General features: G+C 43.1%; 1 protein-coding gene and 1 long non-coding RNA gene across 2 annotated transcripts in view; one reads left to right on the top strand and one right to left on the bottom strand.

Annotated features, from left to right (window-relative positions):
• Positions 1-6,707, top strand: part of LOC147125350 (uncharacterized) — a 125,220-nt gene extending 118,513 nt beyond the window's left edge. Inside the window, exons 6-7 of the long non-coding RNA XR_015080059.1 lie at positions 4,751-4,810; positions 6,189-6,707. This is a non-coding gene — a long non-coding RNA (uncharacterized LOC147125350). The remainder of the gene's footprint in view (positions 1-4,750; positions 4,811-6,188) is intronic.
• A 4,627-nt stretch (positions 6,708-11,334) lies between these two features.
• LOC147125349 (aristaless-related homeobox protein A-like) lies at positions 11,335-17,673 on the bottom strand. The gene is made up of 4 exons (XM_086001818.1): positions 17,174-17,673; positions 16,418-16,463; positions 14,089-14,369; positions 11,335-12,799 (listed from the first exon to the last, which is right to left on the bottom strand). The coding sequence occupies exons 1-4, from the start codon at positions 17,386-17,388 to the stop codon at positions 12,574-12,576; spliced, it is 768 nt and encodes a 255-aa protein (XP_085857944.1). The 5' UTR covers positions 17,389-17,673; the 3' UTR covers positions 11,335-12,573.
• Between the last annotated feature and the right edge of the window lie 636 nt (positions 17,674-18,309).

Genomic DNA, 18,309 nt, shown 5'->3' with positions numbered 1-18,309 from the left:
AAGCTGGTTCATAATATTACTAAATAACAATTATACCTTTAAGGAAATTTATTTTGCGGAAGTGTCCTCAGTATAATATGTCCTTTATAGCTAAACATGTTGGGGGAAAAATTCAGTTGGTTGTGCCTCCCGTTAGCGCCTTAAGAGGGCGCTAACGGGGCACAACGCAACTAGCGCCCGGGTGCGGCACTGCCCATGCCTCCCGCAAAATTCAGCGGGGGGTTAGTGGTGGCGCTAACCGGTAGCGCCCTGCGGCGCTGCGCTGCTGGCGATGACGTCATTGGTGTGCGCAGCGCCACTCTGACGCCCCCACCACGAACTTCGGGAGCGCCCCCTGACTTACCGCCGGATGCTATGTCCGACGGGGTCAGGGGGGCGTACCTGCGGCCGGGGAGGCGCAATTAAAAGGCGAGGTGCGGGGCGGCCATTTTTGTTGCTGGCCGCCTGCCAGCACCTGCCTGCGCTCCCATCCCAGACCTCCTGAAACACCCCCCCCGCCCCCCGCGGAGTGCTGGCTGCGCTCCAAGAGCCCGGCACTTCTCTTGAGTGCCGGGCTCTTTTGCCTGCACTCCCGATCCCCAGGGGCCCAGCTGGGCCCCAGGTCGCGCTGCACAAGGCCCCCCCCTTTAAGAAGGGGAGGAAGGCCTGCAATACCGCGGTGCGATGTGCCGCAGCGTGTGGCGATGTGGCACATAACGCTGCAATATTGACTCACAGCGCCCCAAGAGGGCTGCGGGGCACTTCCAGTAGCGCCCCACTTCCCTTTTGGGGTGCAACCACTCAATTTCCGGCGCGGGGACGCTAATTTTTCCGGGGCGCTACTTTTAGCGCCCCGGCGAAGTTACCGCCCCAATTGGGGCGCTACTCAATTTTTAGCCCAATGACACAAACACTGGACCCATCACCTGCTCTCCTTTTTAAGCTGGTTCATAATATTACTAAATAACAATTCTACCTTTAAGGAAATTTGTTTTGAGGAAGTGTCCTCAGTATAATATGCCCTTTATAGCTAAACATGTTATATCTAGATGCACAGTATCATGAATATTCCATAACTCAACGTAAAATGTAACGTGGTAATTCAGGAAACATCCTCTGTCCATATCCTCTCCATCACAAACTCTGCCTACTTCCACCTCTGTAACATCGCCTGTCTGCATCCCTGCCTCAGCTCATCTGCTGCTGAAACCCTCATCCATGCTTTTGTTACCTCCAGACTTGACTATTCCAGCCTCCCATCTTCCACCCTCCATAATAACTTGACAAATACCATTATAACTTGAACTCAACCAAAAATCTGCTGCCCATATTCTAACTCGCACCAAGTCCATTTTTCCCATCTTCCCTGTGCTTGTTCTTGGAACAATATGTTCTGGAACCAACCAGGGAGAAGACTATTTTAGATGTGGTAATGTGTAACAAGGCTGGATCAATTAATGATCTCGAAGTGAAGGATCCTCTTGGGAAGAGTGATCATAGCATGGTAGAATTTCAAATTCAGTTTGAGGGTGAGAAAGCTAGGTCTCAAACTAATGTCCTGAATTTAAACAAAGGTAATTACAAAGGTATGAAGGCAGACTTGGTTAAAGTGGACTGGGAAAATATATTACAGGGTAAGACTGTAGAAAAGCAGTGGCAAACATTTAAGGAGATATTTCATAACTCTCAGCAAAGATATATTCCAGTAAGAAAGAAAGACTGGAAGAGAAGGATGAACCATCTGTGGCTAACTAAGGAAGTAAAGGATGGTATCAAATTGAAAACAAATGCATACAATGTTGCGAAGAATAGTGAAAGGCCAGAGGATTGAGAAATTTTTAAAAACCAGCAAAGGACGACTAAAAAATGACAGAGAGAGAAGATAGCTTATGAGAGTAAGCTAGCAAGAAATATAAAAACAGACAGTAAGAGCTTCTACAGATATATAAAAGGGAAGAGAGTAGCTAAAGTAAACGTTGGTCCCCTAGAGGATGTCTGGGGAACTAATAATGGGAAACAGGGAAATAGCGGAGACTTTGAACAAATATTTTATATTGGTCTTCAGGGTTGAAGAATCTAAAAGCATCCCAATAATGGATAATCAAGGGGCTCCTGGGGTGGGGGGGGGGGGAAACTTAAAACAATCACTATCACTAGAGAGAAAGTACTAGGCAAATTAATGGAATTAAAGGTGGACAAGTCCCCATGACCCGATGGTCTGCATCTTAGAGTCTTAAAAGAGGTGGCTGCAGAGATAGTGGATGCATTGGTTGTAATCTACCAAAATTCCCTGGATTCTAGAGAGGTCCCAGTGGACTGGAAAACCGCAAATGTAACGGCCCTATTTAAGAAAGGAGGGAGACAGAAAGCAGGCAACTATAGACCAGTTAGCCTAACATCTGTCATTGGGAAAATGCTGGAGTCCTTCATTAAGGAAGTGGTAGCAGGACATTTAGAAAATCATAATATAATCAAGCAGAGTCAGCATGGTTTTATGAAAGGGAAATCATGTTTGACAAATTTGCTGGAGTTCTTTGAGGATGTAACGAGCAGGGTGGATAAAGGGGAACCAGTAGATGTCAATAAGGTGCCACATAAAAGGTTACTACACAAGATAAGAGCTCATGGGGTTGGGGGTAATATGGATAGAGGATTGGCTAACTAACAGAAAACAGAGTGTCAGGAAAAATGGGTCATTTTCAGGTTGGCAATCTGTAACTAGTGGGGTGCCGCAGGGATCAGTGCTGGGGCCTCAACTATTTACAATCTATATTAATGACTTGGATGAAGAGACTGAGTGTAATGTAGCCAAATTTGCTGATGATACAAAGATAGGTGGGAAAACAAATTGTGTGGAGGACGCAAAGAATCTCCAAAGGGATATAGATAGGCTAAGTGAGTGGGCAAAAATCTGACAGATGAAATTTAATGTGGGAAAATGTGAGGTTATCCACTTTAGTAGGAAATATAAAAAAGCAAATTATTATTTAAATGGGGAGAGATTACAAAATGTTGAGGTAGAGAGGGATCTGGGATCCTTGTACATGAATCACTACAAGTTAGCATTTAGGTTCAGCAAGCAATTAGGAAGGCAAATGGAATGTAGACTTTATTGCAAAGGGAATGGAGTATAAAAGTAGGGAAGTCCTGTTACAACTGTATAGGGTGTTGGTGAGACCACACCTGGAGTACTGCGTACAGTTTTGGTCTCCTTATTTAAGGAAGGATATAATTGTATTGGAGGCAGTTCAGAGAAGGTTCACGAGGTTGATTCCGGAGATGAAGGGGTTGTCTTATGAAGGAAGGTTGATCAGGTTGGGCCTATACTCATTGGAGTTTAGAAGAATGAGACGGGATCTTATTGAAACATATAAGATTCTGAAGGGGCTTGATAGAGTAGATGCAGAGAGGATGTTTCCCCTTGTGGGGGAATCTAGAACTAGGGGGCATAAATTCAGAATAAGGGGGCATCCTTTTAAATTGGAAATGAGGAGGAATTTCTTCTCTCAGAGGATCGTGAATCTTTGGCATTCTCTTCCCCAGAGAGCTGTGGAGGCTGGATCATTGAATATATTTAAGGTGGAGATAGACAGATTTTTGAAAGGTAAGGAAGTCCAGGGTTATGGGGAGCGGGCAGGGAAGTGGAGTTGAGGCCAAGATCAGATCAGCCATGATCTTATTGAATGGCGGAGCAGGCTCGAGGGGCCGAATGACCTATTCCTGCTCCTAAGTCTTATGTTCTTATGTTGACCTACTTTGGCTCCAGGTCTACCAAGACCTCAATTTTAAAATTCTCTTCCTCATGTTCAAATCGATCCATGGCTTCGCCCCTTCCTATCCCTGTAACCTCCTCCAGCTCTACAACTCTCTGAGAATTCTGCGTTATTCCAACTCTGGCCTCTTGAGCCAACTTCCTTTGCGCCACCATTGGCGGCCGTGCCTTCAGCTGCCTCGGCCCTAAGCTCTGGAACTCCTTCCCTAAACCTCTCCGTCTCTCTACCTCTCGCTCCTCCTTTAAGATGCTCCTTAAAACCTACCTCTTTGGCCAAGCTTTCCGTCACCCATTCTAATATCTTCTTCTTTAGCTCAGTGTCAATTATTGTCTGATAATGCTTCTGTGAAGTGCCTTGGGACATTTCCTTATATAAATGCAGGTTATTTTTAACCATATCTTAGCAATACCATTATAACTGAGAGCCCTAAAGACTGGATTTGTGAAGAGAGGTATGCCAACAGAAATAACAGACTGCCTATTTCATACAGATTAATATTTTCCTATATATATATATATGCAGATAATTGATTTTAGCAGCCCAGCACCTTCTATTTCCAGTTGATGTGATACTATGTACATTTTGTAATTTCTGTTTCAATTCCTGTTCCTGGAAATTGAAAGGTAGATTATAAACTGAGTTCACCTGAGTGACCAATTGATTTTGTTTAGAATGGCTGCATTTTAAACCACAACTACTGATCTTTTCACATGTGATGTTGTTCTGGCAGGCACAGAGTAGACTTCCTGACTGTACAATTGTTCTTTCTTTATAAGCTTATCATTGGTATTTGGTATCTTTCAAGGTGTCTACCTTACTATTCATGAAAAAAAAATCACACATTTCAATTTTTTTGAAAGCGCTCTCCATAAAACGACGGCCTGTGTCTCGTTCTGAAGCCATGAGGTCAATCTTCACAGAATCACTTTAGTATTTATATTTTCCCCTTCTTTTTCTCTCTTTTTGACATCTTTCTTTCTCTCTTTGGACCTAACTAGTGACACAAGCTGTTTGCTGGCCGGAGCTCCAGGTAGATGACCTAATGTCAGGTGTCACAGGTAAGCCGCTAGAAAGTGACTCATAGGCGACTAACTTGCCCTCCAGTAGGCTAAGCTCCTCCTGTAGGGAGACTGCCCTGATTTTGTAACTGAGGGTTGGAGTTTGTCGTGTGGGGAATCACTGAAGCAAACCTACCAATTCTACCAATGGCTTCAGTTGCTCATTTAAAGTGATAGGAGCACTGTTACATAACAGCACTCCCCCAGCACTGCACTGAAGTATCAGCCTAGATTTTTGTGCTCAAGTCTCTGGACTGGGGCTTCAACCCACAACCTTCTGACTCAGAGGCGAGGGTGCTAACAACCGAGCCATGGCTAGTTTAGTTGCCAAAAGCCAGCAACAGCGCCCCAGCAACCAATTCCAGAAACCATCAGCCTTTAAAAAGGTATTGTATCAGACTTTCTGGAAGGCTAGTTGTTCTATATGATACAGCCTTTCAATGTCTGCTTGTGATGTCGCAGTGACAAAAATGAAGCCTCTTTGTCCAAGATTGAGCACAATATTGGCTTCCTTAATTCTGTCAAAAAGAAAGACCTGCATTTATCAACCACCAGACATCTCAAAGCGCTTTAAGGCCAATGAAGTGGAGTCACTGTTGTAATGTTGGAAACGCAGCAGCCACTTTGCAGACAGCAAGGTCCCACAAACAGCAATGTGATAAATGACCAGATAATCTGTATTTTTGGTTGAGGGATAAATATTGACCAAGACACTGGGGATAACTCCCCTGCTCTTCTTCGAAATAGTGCCGTGGGATCTTTTATGTCCATCCTCAGAGAGCAGATGGGGCCTCGGTTTAATGTCTCATCTGAAAGACGGCACCTCCGACAGTGCAGCACTCCCTCAGCACTGCGCTGGAGTGTCAGCCTAGAACTTTATGCGCTCAAGTTCCCTGGCGTGGGTATTTTAACCCACAACCTTCTGATGTAGATGTGAGTGTACTACCAACTGAGCTACAGCTGACTACTAGCTACAGAAGGAGTTAAAAACAAATTATGGCCCAGCGTTATTTGATACTATTTTCACAGATTTTAGTCAATTTGCCTGTGCCAAGTGTACAAGGAAGGAGGCCAATCCAGTCAACTCAAACAAAAGTATCTTGTGGGATTAGTTCCAAATTCCTGGAATTCTCTACTTAATACCATCGTAGGAGATGCATCACTACAGGGAGAAGGCCCACCACCTCCTTCTCGGAGAAAATAGGCATGGGCAATAAAAATATGGCCTTGCCAGCATTGTCTACAATCATCCTTGGAACAGATATTTAAAAAAAAAAATTGTTTGATTAGCAGCTTTTCTTTCAAATTTAACAGTTAATTAATTCTGCGTAGCTCCAGTCACTTTTTTTGAAAGCATTTATTAACCTGTCTTATTCAGATTGGAGAGTCTGTCAGGAGCCTTTGAAGAGAGACAGTCAGGTCAGATAGCTTCCGTCGATGGCAAGAAGAAGGAACCATGACATAAGGGTATCATTTATATCACAGTTTGTTGCGGTAGTTTTAGATATTTTTACTATTTGAATAGCTAAGCTGAATAGCTGCTGTAAAAATATATTTAACGTCACTTGTTCTACTACTGCTCAATACATTTGTTTGGCAGTTAAAGCTTAAGTTGGGGTCCAGTGTAATGATACGCAGCCACTTTCCCTAGACGCACAGGATGTTGTGAGGGTGTGAGCCGAGGTAACATCAAAAGCTGAACTAATCTGAAGAAAGTGCGCCATTCAATCCCTGGGCCCGGTATCAATTTTCCTAGATATCTGGGCAAATGGAAATGCTCCCTCTGGGAGCTAGGAACTGAGGACTCACCTATGAGAATAGCCTGAGACATGGAAGACAAAAAAACAAAAATCTAGAGTGAAATAATGACCCGTAATTTGCGGAACGAAGTGAAGGCGCTCGCCACTGGCCCCGAAGTAAGCTTCGCACAAAGATCTCACAATCTCTTTGTCGAGGAGTTCGGGTTTTCTGAGGCGTAATTTGAATCAACGGAGTTTAGTGGGGATCCCTTAGTGTGAGCTGCTGTGACGTCAACAAGCTGTCTGAGCAGCCAATCAAAACACGGAATTCTCACAGACAGCGAACAAGGAAGTGGGTAAGCTCTTCAAATTCTAACTTTTCCAAAATGTTAGAGAGAGCAAAGCAAAGATTGGGGAAAAGGAAAACCTGAAATAAAGGTGAACAAACCTTTTTTTTTAAAATATTTTTTTAAAATTTTCATTAAAATTTTAATTTTTATTCAAATGGATAAATTTCACACTGCACAAAATTAAAATGAGTTTTTCCGGGCCATAACCTTTGTTTAGCAGTCAATATGCTGTTAAAACCCCAGTTACACCTGATCCCTTTGGGTCTAACTTTTAGTGGGGAATTTAACAGCATGATTACTGCGGAAGAGCTGAAGTTTTCGTCGGTTTCCCTGATTAGGAGGATTTCATTGATTCCTGGCTCTGATGGTTATGCACTTTGGCAGGAAAAATCATAGAGCAAGTTATTATCTTAATGGCAAGAAACTGGAAAGTACTGTAGTACAAAGGGATCTGGGGGTCCTGGTGCACGAAACTCAAAAAGTTAGTATGCAGGTGCAGCAAGTGATTAAGAAGGCCAATGGAATGTTGGCTTTTATTGCTAGGGGGTTGGAATATAAAAACAGGGAGGTATTGCTGCAGTTGTACAAGGTATTGGTGAGGCCGCACCTGGAATACTGCATACAGTTTTGGTGTCCATACTTAAGAAAAGACATACTTGCTCTCGAGTCAGTACAAAGAAGGTTCACTCGGTTAATCCCGGGGATGAGGGGGTGGTCATATGAGGAGAGGTTGAGTAGATTGGGACTCTACTCATTGGAGTTCAGAAGAATGAGAGGCGATCTTATTGAAACATATAAGATTGTGAAGGGGCTTGATCGGGTGGATGCGGTGAGGATGTTCCCAATGATGGGTGAAACTAGAACTAGGGGGCATAATCTTAAAATAAGGGGCTGCTCATTCAAAACTGAGATGAGGAGAAACTTCTTCACTCAGAGGGTGGTAGGTTTGTGGAATTTGCTGCCCCAGAAAGCTGTGGAAGCTACATCATTAAATAAATTTAAAACAGAAATAGATAGTTTCCTAGAAGTAAAGGGAATAAAGGGTTACGGGGAGCGGGCAGGAAATTGGACATGAGTCTGGGTTCGGAATGGTCATGGCCCTGTGGGTAGTGGAGCGGGCCCAGGGGCCGTGTAGCCTTGTTCTGCTCCTACTGTGTTCTAATTCTGTTAGATTTCAGGAGATGGTTTTATTCCTGTTCCTGGCTGGGGTGGAGATCGTCTTTACAGAAGGTAAGTACTGTAGAAAATATAGGGACAGAGTGATCTCCTGGAAGAATTTCGATCGCCTAGATGGGTCGGAGAGGAATTTCCCAGATTTTTTTCTCCCAAATTGGCCATTGGGTCTTTATCTGGTTTTTCGCCTCTCCCGGGAGATCACATGGGTTCGGGTGGATGCAGAGTGATAGAAGATTTGAGGTTAGGATCAGATCAGCCATGATCTTATTGAATGGTGGAGCAGGCTCGAGGGGCCGATTGGCCTACTCTTGCTCCTATTTCTTATGTTCTTATGTTCTTATGGTGGTGGTGGGGGGGTTAGGGGCCACAGTGCAGCCAGTGTCGGAGCAGTGAATGACAGACCGCAACTTCGGGATTTCCACGTTAGGCTACGTGTGCGCTAAATCCCGAAGTTGCGGTCAGTTTCAAAGGAAGAATGATGACAAACACTGCCAGTTCACTGTCATCTGGGCCGCAAATTCCAGGCCGATAAAGAAACACCAAGAATGGAGCTGCCGCTCCCTCAAGAAAATCGGGGAGGTTGGTCAAGTAGGATCTGCCCCTTCTGGAACCAAGCTGACTGCCATTGACTAGGTTATTTTCATTCAAGTATTTCTCAGCTATGTTCTTATTGATCAATTCCATTATTCTACCAGCTACTGATATAAGACTAATGGGTCTATGGTTACTTAGATTTGTTCTTATTACCTTTCTTAAAAATAGGGACCACATTGGCTTCTTTTTCATACAGTAGGAACTCTCCTGTGTGTATTACCTCTCTCATGATGACAGTCAGGTTTTGCCCCTATTCTCTCTTGGTACCCTTGGGTATGTACCATCCATTCCTGGGGTTTATTGGTTTTGAGCCACTTGAACCTGCCTAGAAACTTAAAAAGGCCGGTTAGGAGAATTTTTTCACTAAGGAATTGTTGGAATATTGAATGCATCAACACAAGTGACTATTGAAGCACAGACAACCACAACGATTAAGAGGGAAATTTTATTCATTCTCGGAATATGGGTCTCATTAGCAAGGCCAGCATTTATTGCCCATCCCTAGTTGTCCTTGAGAAGGTGGTGGTGAGCCGCCTTCTTGAACCGCTGCAGTCCGTGTGGTGAGGGTACAGTGCTGTTAGGGAGTTCCAGGATTTTGACCCAGCGATGATGAAGGAACAGTCGATATATTTCCAAGTCAGGATGGTGTGTGACTTGGGGGGAGAACTTGGAGGTAGTGGTGTTCCCATGCGCCTGCTGCCCTTGCCCCTTCTAGGTGGTGGAGGTCGCGGGTTTGGGAGGTGCTAGCCAAGAAGCCTTGGCAAGTTGCTGCAATGCATCTTGTAGATATTGCAGGATTAAGTAAACACTTGAAAAGGGTGAAATATTAAAGAGTAGGGGAAAGAGAGGTGATGGGATTGGAGCAAACAGCTGGGATGTACTACGAGCATGTGCAGTGACACAATGGATGAATTTCCTGCGCTGAAATTTCTGTTACTGGGTTATATTGATTGTTATTTTGACCAAGCTTCTTTTAAGGAAATACTGTTTTGCGATAAATGGCACATTCTAGAGTAGTTACACCTACCCAAACTATTCAATCACAGTCTCTAAAACTGGCTGGGTGATTTTGTGATTAATCGAACCTATTAAACTTCAGCCAAAGTAAGAACAAAAAATGATTTGCATATATATTTTTTTAAATTACTATTATTAAGCAAGCACGTAAATTATACAACAGCTGTTCTTGCCAATCTTACCACTGTGGAATTTGCGATAAGGGAAGAGAATTTCATTAATGGTACCACTATTGTAAAATATTCAACAGGCACCATCGGATGAGTAATCGCCTCTTTCAGCCACCTCAACAGATGTGATCCCATTGAGTTTCCTCGAGGGTCTAGGTCAGAGCTGACTGTTGTTCCTCAGGTTTCAAAGAAAGAACGAACTTGCATTTATATAGCGCTTTTCACAACCTCGGGACGCCTCAAAGTGCTTTACAGCCATTTTGGCAGCGTAGTCACTGTTGTAATGTAGGAAACATAAGTCAATTTGTGCAATAGCTTCCACAAACAGCATTGTGATAATGAGCAGTTAATCAGTTTTAATGATGCTGGTTGAGGGATAAATATTGGTCAGAACACCCAGAAAAATTCTTCTTCGAAATAGTGCCATGGGGTCTTTAAGTGCAGATGGGATGTCGGTTTAGTACCTCATTGGAAAGACTGCGCCTTGGGCAGTGCAGCACTCGAATGTCAGTGCTCAAGTTTTGTGCTCAAGTCTTTGGAGCGCAAGTTTGAACCCACGACCTTCATAAGTCAGAGGCAAGTGTGCTACCCACTGAGCCAAGACTGATAGCGACTGTCGCAGCATCATACAGGGAGGGCTTTCGTTCACAACGTGTTTAAAACTTTTCGGGGGGAATGGGGTGGGGGGAAACTCATAAAACCCCAGCAATCACACATCAATGCTTCTTTCACATTGGACCATTGGCATGCGGCCAATACAGGAGCACAATCAGCTTTATACTCTATAAAAAAGCAATTCCGTGTGTGCTCCAGACCAGGCTGTGGAAGGTATTCAGTGTGAGTTCCAGGCGTGAGGTCTGGAATGAATATATTGTAATTAATAATATTTTATCAGCTGCTGAATAAATCCTCTCTGGCCCACCACCTTGCCGACTGATATTTTTCTTCATATATATATATAATATATATATATATATATGGCTGGATTTAGTTGTAATTTTAAATAGAATGAAACCCACTCACCGAGGAATAGGGCAACTCAAATTCGGGATTAAATAACTAGTTGGTCCTACATCCACATATTACAGAATTCACAGGATATCAATCAACCAGTTTGATAAATTATTCCATTCAAATATTCCTTTGCTTCTTTATTTCTGCTAAAGCCTCTAATTATTAAGTTGACAATGTGTTTTTTTTCTGATGGACGGGATGGGAACTAGTAAAGCTCTCTTGAATTCGGCGCTCAGTACAGTCGGTGCGGTGCAGTGGTCCTACTGAGGGTTAAATGTCCTTTTATTGAAGGGGTGGACACTAATATTAAAGCAATCATTTTTTTTTAATGATTTGCCAAATTCAAGTCAAGTATAATATTCATCACCAGTGACTTCCAAATAATGAGCAGGAAAGCTGGGCATCAGAATAGATATTTAAGCAAAAGGTTTCAAATGAACTTGATTTTTTCCTGTTAGGTTTGTTACAGTGTTGTAGGTACTTCTAAACGATGTCAAACTTGACTGAAGATAATCTCTATTAATTACTTCAAGAAATTATTGAACTAAAATGCATTCTATACAACAGCGTGCCAGCCATCCAGATACATTTTTGAAAGAAAGACTTGCATTTATATAGCGCTTTTCACAACCTCAGGATGTCCCAAAGTGCTTTACAGCTAATTTTTGAAGTGTAGTCACTGTTGTAAAGTAGGAAACACTGCAGCCGATTTGTGCACAGCAAGCTCCCGCAAACAACAATGTGATAATGACCAGATAATCTAGTGATCTAGTGGTGCTGGTTGAAGGATAAATATTGGCCAGGGCATGGGGAGAACTCCCCTGTTCTTTGAAATAATGCCATGGGACCTTTTACGTTCACCTGAGAGGGCAGACGAGGCCTCGGTTTAACATCGCATCCAAAAACTTTAATATAAATGTTAATGAGCCTGTTTCACCCCATCACTAGGACGCAGTCAACCCAGTATGTGGTGGAACAGTCTGTAAAGGAATTCCTGTGAGGGTTAACCCCACAGTCCGCTGATGGACTGAACCACTGCCTTCTCCGGTTACTTCAGCTTAAACCTTCTGATTGTAACCGCCTCATCTGCTGCAGAATGTAAAGAACAAACTCTTAAAGCTGAGCGTACCTTGACAGCATCATTAAATCCACTTTTATTTGTATAAATCTCATTGAATAAGACGGGAGATCACACGAGACACAGCACTTACCGTTAAAATACTAGAATTCTGTTGAATCTGATACCATTTTATAAATTAAATAGATCCTTATAAGTGACGACCTAAGTACACGACAGCTCCTATCTACACGGTCACAGGTCCCTAAGTATGGGCGTCTTCCTGTAGGTGCTATTAACTGGAATTATAGCCTTGTAGCAGTCGGGTGCAGTTATGGAGGGGGCGGGAGCTGGTCACAATGCACAGGACACCTCTTTTTGTAATGACTTTGGTTTGTTTAAAATGTTTACAACACAAGGCAGTTTTGCTACAAAGCGGTGGGTGACTTTCAATTGATTCTTTCTCCCCGCCCACCGCGGTTTCAATTCATTCCATCAAACAAAGTACCAGTTCCGCAAACAACAAATTCTCCCCAGAAGGTCCGAAGCGTCTCTTAAGTTGCTGTCTCTTCAGGTACCTCTGGATCTGCTGCCCGGCTGTGTGTTCGATGGCAGACAGTCCCTTTAACAACGGGCTGGGCGCCCTTCAGCAGACCTCTTTGCCCGCACTTGCTAGGTTTGGGAGCAGAGCGACGGGCGGGCTCTGTGCTGTGTGTTCTTTAGCTTTTAGTCTCAGGCTGGCGATGCTGGAGGATTTCCTGTCCATGGCAGTCGACTGCGGGTGGGGGCTAAAGGCAGCAGGGTCCAGGGCAGGGGCTGAGGGCTTCACGAGCAGCGAGGCTGCCATTAATGGGTTCATCGCTGTGAAGAATCTGTAAACCAAAATAAAAATAATGAGCCGCATGCCGATGGAGAATTGAAGCATTACAGATTTTAATTATACCCTCCCCATAGATTCAACTCCGACTTCAGTTTGGTAAAAACAAAAGCCAAATACTGCGGATGCTGGAAATCTGAAATAGAAACACTCGGCAGGTCAGGCAGCAAAGAGTTAAAATTTCAGGTCTATGGCTGATGTTCTGACGAAGGATCATCAACCTGAAACGTTAACTGTTTCTCTCTCCACGATGCTGCCTGACCTGCTGAGTATTTCCGGCATTTTCTGTTTTTATTTCAGATTTCCAGCCCTCGCATTATTTTGCTATTGGACCAGAGAACATAATTGAAATCGGTGAAAGCTAAATTAAAAAAAAAAATCAGGAAATCTTGCTCAAAGTGTGCTAGAATATTTGGAACGGTGAGCCAGACAGTGGTCGATGAGGCAAAGCATTGGGGTGGTTTAAAAAACCAGGTCAGGTTGTGGTGGAAGGATGAAACAATGAAGACTTGAGCTTCCAAAGGCCCAATGCCCTATTCTCATCCTTGACTTTTCTTTTTCTCAAAGCAAGAGGATATAAAGAAGTTTCCAGCAGTATTTTAACCATCTTCTTTTGCCATTTCTATATCGCCAATATCTATATTCGGCTAGGAATGGGAAAGAGAAGCCATTGTTTAAATTATTGTAAAATTTCAATCATTGCATTATGTTAAAGAGGTTTTACTTAATTAAATTGCACTACTTAGTTAAAATGCAATGTTACTTTTTTCATGTCCCTTTAGAATAAAGTATTGCAGGCGCAATATCTGTAATTCGATCTGAAATTGAGCTATTTGTTGGTTTTGAACCGCAGTTATAAATATTAAATGTCAGGCATTTGTGCAACTTTGACTGAGACTTTACATTGCAATTCCTCTCCACCACCGTCACACACTCATTGTAACTTGGATATCAGGATAACATTGATAATAAGCAGATAGGAGTAACATTTTCAACTTTATTTACGATTAGAATTTTTAAATTCTATTCAGTGAAGATACTGGCATCATCTGTGTAGTTAAAATGGGCAAATGATATACACTCAGGGACACTAGCAAAGCCTGTCAAAACTAAGATAGCTGTAAAAATGGATATATAACTTAATAGATGTGACTTTTGATTGAAAAAGTATCAAGATATTAAGTTGGCCTCCTTAGAGGCAACGATAAAGGGGTCTAACTCCAAGTATGGAAGGCAAATACTGTTGAAAATATGAAGACACATCTGGAGGTAATTGCAACTAACCTTCCGAAGTGTGGATTGAGCAGTGGGTGTCTGAAGAAAGTAGTCCCGATGAAGGCGCTGAAGCCCAGTTGGGATGCAGAGCTGTAGGCGTTGGCACCTGTTGCTGCAGGAAGTGCCGGGATAGAGGCTGACCTCCAGCTGGGCTCCACGCTGGAGGACTGGCCCAGCGGCATGTCCAGATAAAGCCCCAGCGGGCTGGCTAAGGACAACCCGTGGGGATGACTCAGGCTTCCGGCCTTTTCCCGTTTTCTCCACTTGGCACGACGGTTTTGAAACCAAACCTTGAAAGGGTCAACACAAGAGTTTAAGAGCTTGCCACCCAACACACAGCCAGCTGATAGATCATGGCCTCTGCCCAAGGCCACACTTAATCAAACTCACCTACAGCGGGTCATGGACTACTGTTCAGTTATGGTCGAGTTATTGTCACGAATATAGTAAATGATCGCAATTAATAGGCTCATATATGCCAGTAAAGAGTGGGGAAAGTATTTGAATGAAATGGTTGGAGCACCAGAGTCATGTGTTTAGGTTCTGCATGCAGTTTAGAAGAAAAAAATTCTCAGGTGGCATTCAAAAAATTAGCCTCGAGTAGGAAAACGACTTAACAACAGAAAATGCTGGAAAAGCTCAGCAAGCCAGGCAACATCCGTGGAGAGAGAAACAGAGTCAACGTTTCAGGTTGAAACCCTTCTACAGAAAAGTTGACTCTATTTCTCTCTCCACGGATGTTGCCTGGCCTGCTGAGTTTTTCCAGCATTTTCTGTTGTTATTTCGGATTTCCAGCATCTGCAGTATTTTGCTATCGTATTAGAAAAACGACTTGTATGGTACAGTGAATCGAACAAATATTAACATGTGGAGCTTTGCAGATTAATTTCAACTGCCTTAGCGACTCCGATACTGGGCGCATTTTAGAGAGTGGGACATCCCATTGCCCAAGTGCATGATAATCTGAAGTTAGTTCAGTTGGGACCATGTCAAACTCCAAATAGCCGAGGACATCCCAATACTAGTTACAGGCTCGTATGATCTGCAACGTGCAAGTGAAAGATTTTTTTACAACCCGATAGTAAAGTGAACGGCAAGATTCTCGTTAACCGGCCTGGCAAACATCTCACATCTCCAGTAAATGACTTTAACTCTCACTCGGATATGCTAAAGTTGTCCCATTTCTGAAGTCGACTGACAAATCTCGGTGGAGCAACAAAAAAAACAAACCAGCTCACCGTCAAACATTTAAAGCTGTCTACCTTTGGCACACGTGTCGAAAATGGGACAGGAACGTTGCTAAAACTCCACATGGAGGACGGGATCATTAGGTCGGGATATGAAAGAACTGCGGTCCTCCCGGGTGACGGGAAAGCCACACTGAATGAAGTCCGCTGTTTAGCCGAATCATCTCTCAGCCCATCCACACGATGCCAGGCTTTTTAAAAAAAAACAGCTCCAGTCTCAGCACTGAATCTTATTATATTAATAATGAAGTGTCGAAAATGAACCGCCTCGTGGATGCAAGATTAATATTTCATCAGCAGGCGTAAAATTTCGATAATACAACAACGAACACGATGTCAATCGATACTTTCATCCTTGCAGGAGGGGACGCGCCCTCTTTCAGATTCGATATTCGATTAAATACGATCGGGTTCGAGCGCTAAACTCGGGAGCTGGATATTGGGAACTGATGTGGGGGAGAAAAAAAACCTTAAGACACAGTGTGAACTGTTGCCCTAGAGCGGGTCCTTGTGATCACTCGGTTAATGGTTTAGTGATTTAATGGGCAAAGTGTTTGAAAATGTCATATGTTAAGGATGGAGCTAGGTGTGTGTTTTTTTTAATAAACCCAACCAGGCCACCAGCACCGCCCGTCTTGTGCAGCATATGGTTCCTGTTCATTGACACTCCCCAAGGCCCTTTGTAATTTCACCAGTCCCCAGAGAATGGAAACTTTTGAGTGCAAAATACACTGAATCCAGACAATTTTACTTTGATCTGCACCAGCCAATGATCGGAGGAATGTTTAATCTATCACTTTGGCAACGAATAAGCAAATGGCTAAATCTAAATTCTAGTCATCCAATCTAAAATCGTTCCCCCCCCCCCCTCTCTAACTCTTTCATGTGGGTTTTCTTTGATTCAGAAGTTCAGAGCGGCAGTCTACAATCTGATGGCTATTAGCGCTCATTAAATCTCTTCTGCATGCGATAGCTCGCCATCGCTGCCAGTGAACGCAATCCAGTTTCTGATCATTTGACCAGTTCAGTGTATCGCGGGTTTCACCCTTTCCCCAGTCCCAGTCCCAGCTACCGAGGCAAGCAGCACCTACCTGTACCCTTGCTTCGGTTAAATCAAGTCGCATTGCCAGATCCTCTCTGTGAAGAAACACAAAATCATTATTGTCTAAAACAAAACTAGATTTGACTGGACTATTCTTTTTTTTTTGGACTCGTAAAGAATTAGAAATTTCTGTGTTTTCGACAATATTTCGTTGCTGAAAATGTATTTATTTATGTATTTACCAGTAGAAGGGACGCAGCGAATATATAACCGCTGCATTTAGTGGAAAGACTTCAATTCTCAGTAAATTACAATTTTGCAGCATCTGTAAGGCGATCAAACGCTCCACAAAGGGGCAAGGGGACTTCGGGCAGTGATCGGGAGGGTCTGCAAGGTGACTGCATTTAACGGCAGGGGGGAATTTAGATTTTAACATGTGTGCGAAGTTTCTACGAAGCGTTTTAGATTGGTGCTTTATTTATCCCTAAATTGATCTGCTGTGTGTTTTCCGAAAGAATCAGAAGTTGCATCTTAACTCGGGCCATCCCATTATTGCTGTGCGTGTTTTATTTTGATGGGGCGATTTATAAAGCCTGGGTTATTGTGGGATCCTTTATATTGACAGCCGATCATCTTAGATTACCCTCCTTTACATTTTTAAGTCTTTTTATTGATGGCAATTTATCTGCTTACAAAGCCCGAATTTAATCAGTGCCTGTTCGTTTCAGGAGTCGCTGAGTTTTTCGCATCGCCGAGTTAAAGTGAGTGTCGCCCACAGGTTATTTTTTGGAGCTGTGCTCTGTACCTTGTGAAGACGTCGGGGTAGTGTGTTTTCCGGAAAGCTCGCTCCAGTTCCTCCAGCTGAAAGTTGGTAAAAGTGGTTCGGTAGCGACGCTGTTTGCGTTTGAACGATCCGTCCTCCTGCTGAGCCACACAGGAGAAATACTGAGCGTCCCTGGCACTCTCGGTCGGATCTGCGTCCTCCCTTGTTCTCTCCTCCCCTCCTCTCACTCCCAGCATGTGCTTGTCGGCTAATGAATCTCCCCCCGCACAATTCTTTGCCCCACGTTCCGCCTGCCCCGGCGAGGCTGCGTTTTCCACTCTGCCTTTCGGCGAAGGTTTCGATTCGCCGCGTCCCGGCCGCCCTTGGACGGAGCTGGAATGGGCATTCTCTTCGCTGCAAGGAGGTTCCTCGAACCAGTTCGCGCACTCGCCTCTGCCTGGCTGCCCCCGCCTCGAGTGACTTGATCGCGCAGAGTGTCTGTGCCAGGCCGGCCCGGGAGAGGTTGCTGCTCTTGACTGACCTTCAAAAGATAACAGGACAAAAAACACACACACACACACACACACACATAACTCGCACAGTTAAACTGCGAAGCAAAACATCAAATCAAATCAATCAATGTTTATACAACTTTAACCCGACAAGATTGCCAAAAGCAGCCGTTTTTCAAACTTTATGACATTATCCCCATCGTTTAACAATTATGTGGCGTGTGTATGGGTTTCTCTGAATATTTATTAAATAGCAATATGTGTTTTGATTTCTTAATATTTATTAAATAGCAATATGTGTTTTGATTTCTTAATATTTATTAAATAGCAATATGTGTTTTGATTTATTAAATAGCAGTATATATGTTTCGATTTCTTAACATTTATTAAATAGCAATATGTGTTTTGATTTATTAAATAGCAGTATATGTGTATGGGTTTCTCTGAATATTTATTAAATAGCAGTATATGTGTATGGGTTTCTCTGAATATTTATTAAATAGCAATATGTGTTTTGATTTATTAAATAGCAGTATATGTGTTTTGATTTCTGAATATTTATTAAATAGCAATATGTGTTTTGATTTATTAAATAGCAGTATATGTGTATGGGTTTCTCTGAATATTTATTAAATAGCAGTATATAAACAATAAAACAAAGTATAA

This window comes from Somniosus microcephalus, chromosome 1 (assembly GCF_052327205.1).
Source record: "Somniosus microcephalus isolate GS21.2 chromosome 1, FLI_Smic_1.0, whole genome shotgun sequence".
NCBI lineage: Eukaryota > Metazoa > Chordata > Chondrichthyes > Squaliformes > Somniosidae > Somniosus > Somniosus microcephalus.
Note: the sequence above shows the minus strand (reverse complement) of the source record. Positions and strands in the feature narration are given on the sequence as shown.

Bases quoted from the DNA above. Each gene is read 5' to 3' on its own strand.
- LOC147125349 (XM_086001818.1), bottom strand. From the start codon at position 17,388: ATGCTGGGAGTGAGAGGAGGGGAGGAGAGAACAAGGGAGGACGCAGAT. The intron at 14,370-16,417 runs GTAGGTGCTGCT...GACCCTTTCAAG, and splicing joins TAACCGAAGCAAGGGTACAG to GTTTGGTTTCAAAACCGTCG. The intron at 12,800-14,088 runs GTTAGTTGCAAT...TTTGGTTTACAG, and splicing joins CTCAATCCACACTTCGGAAG to ATTCTTCACAGCGATGAACC.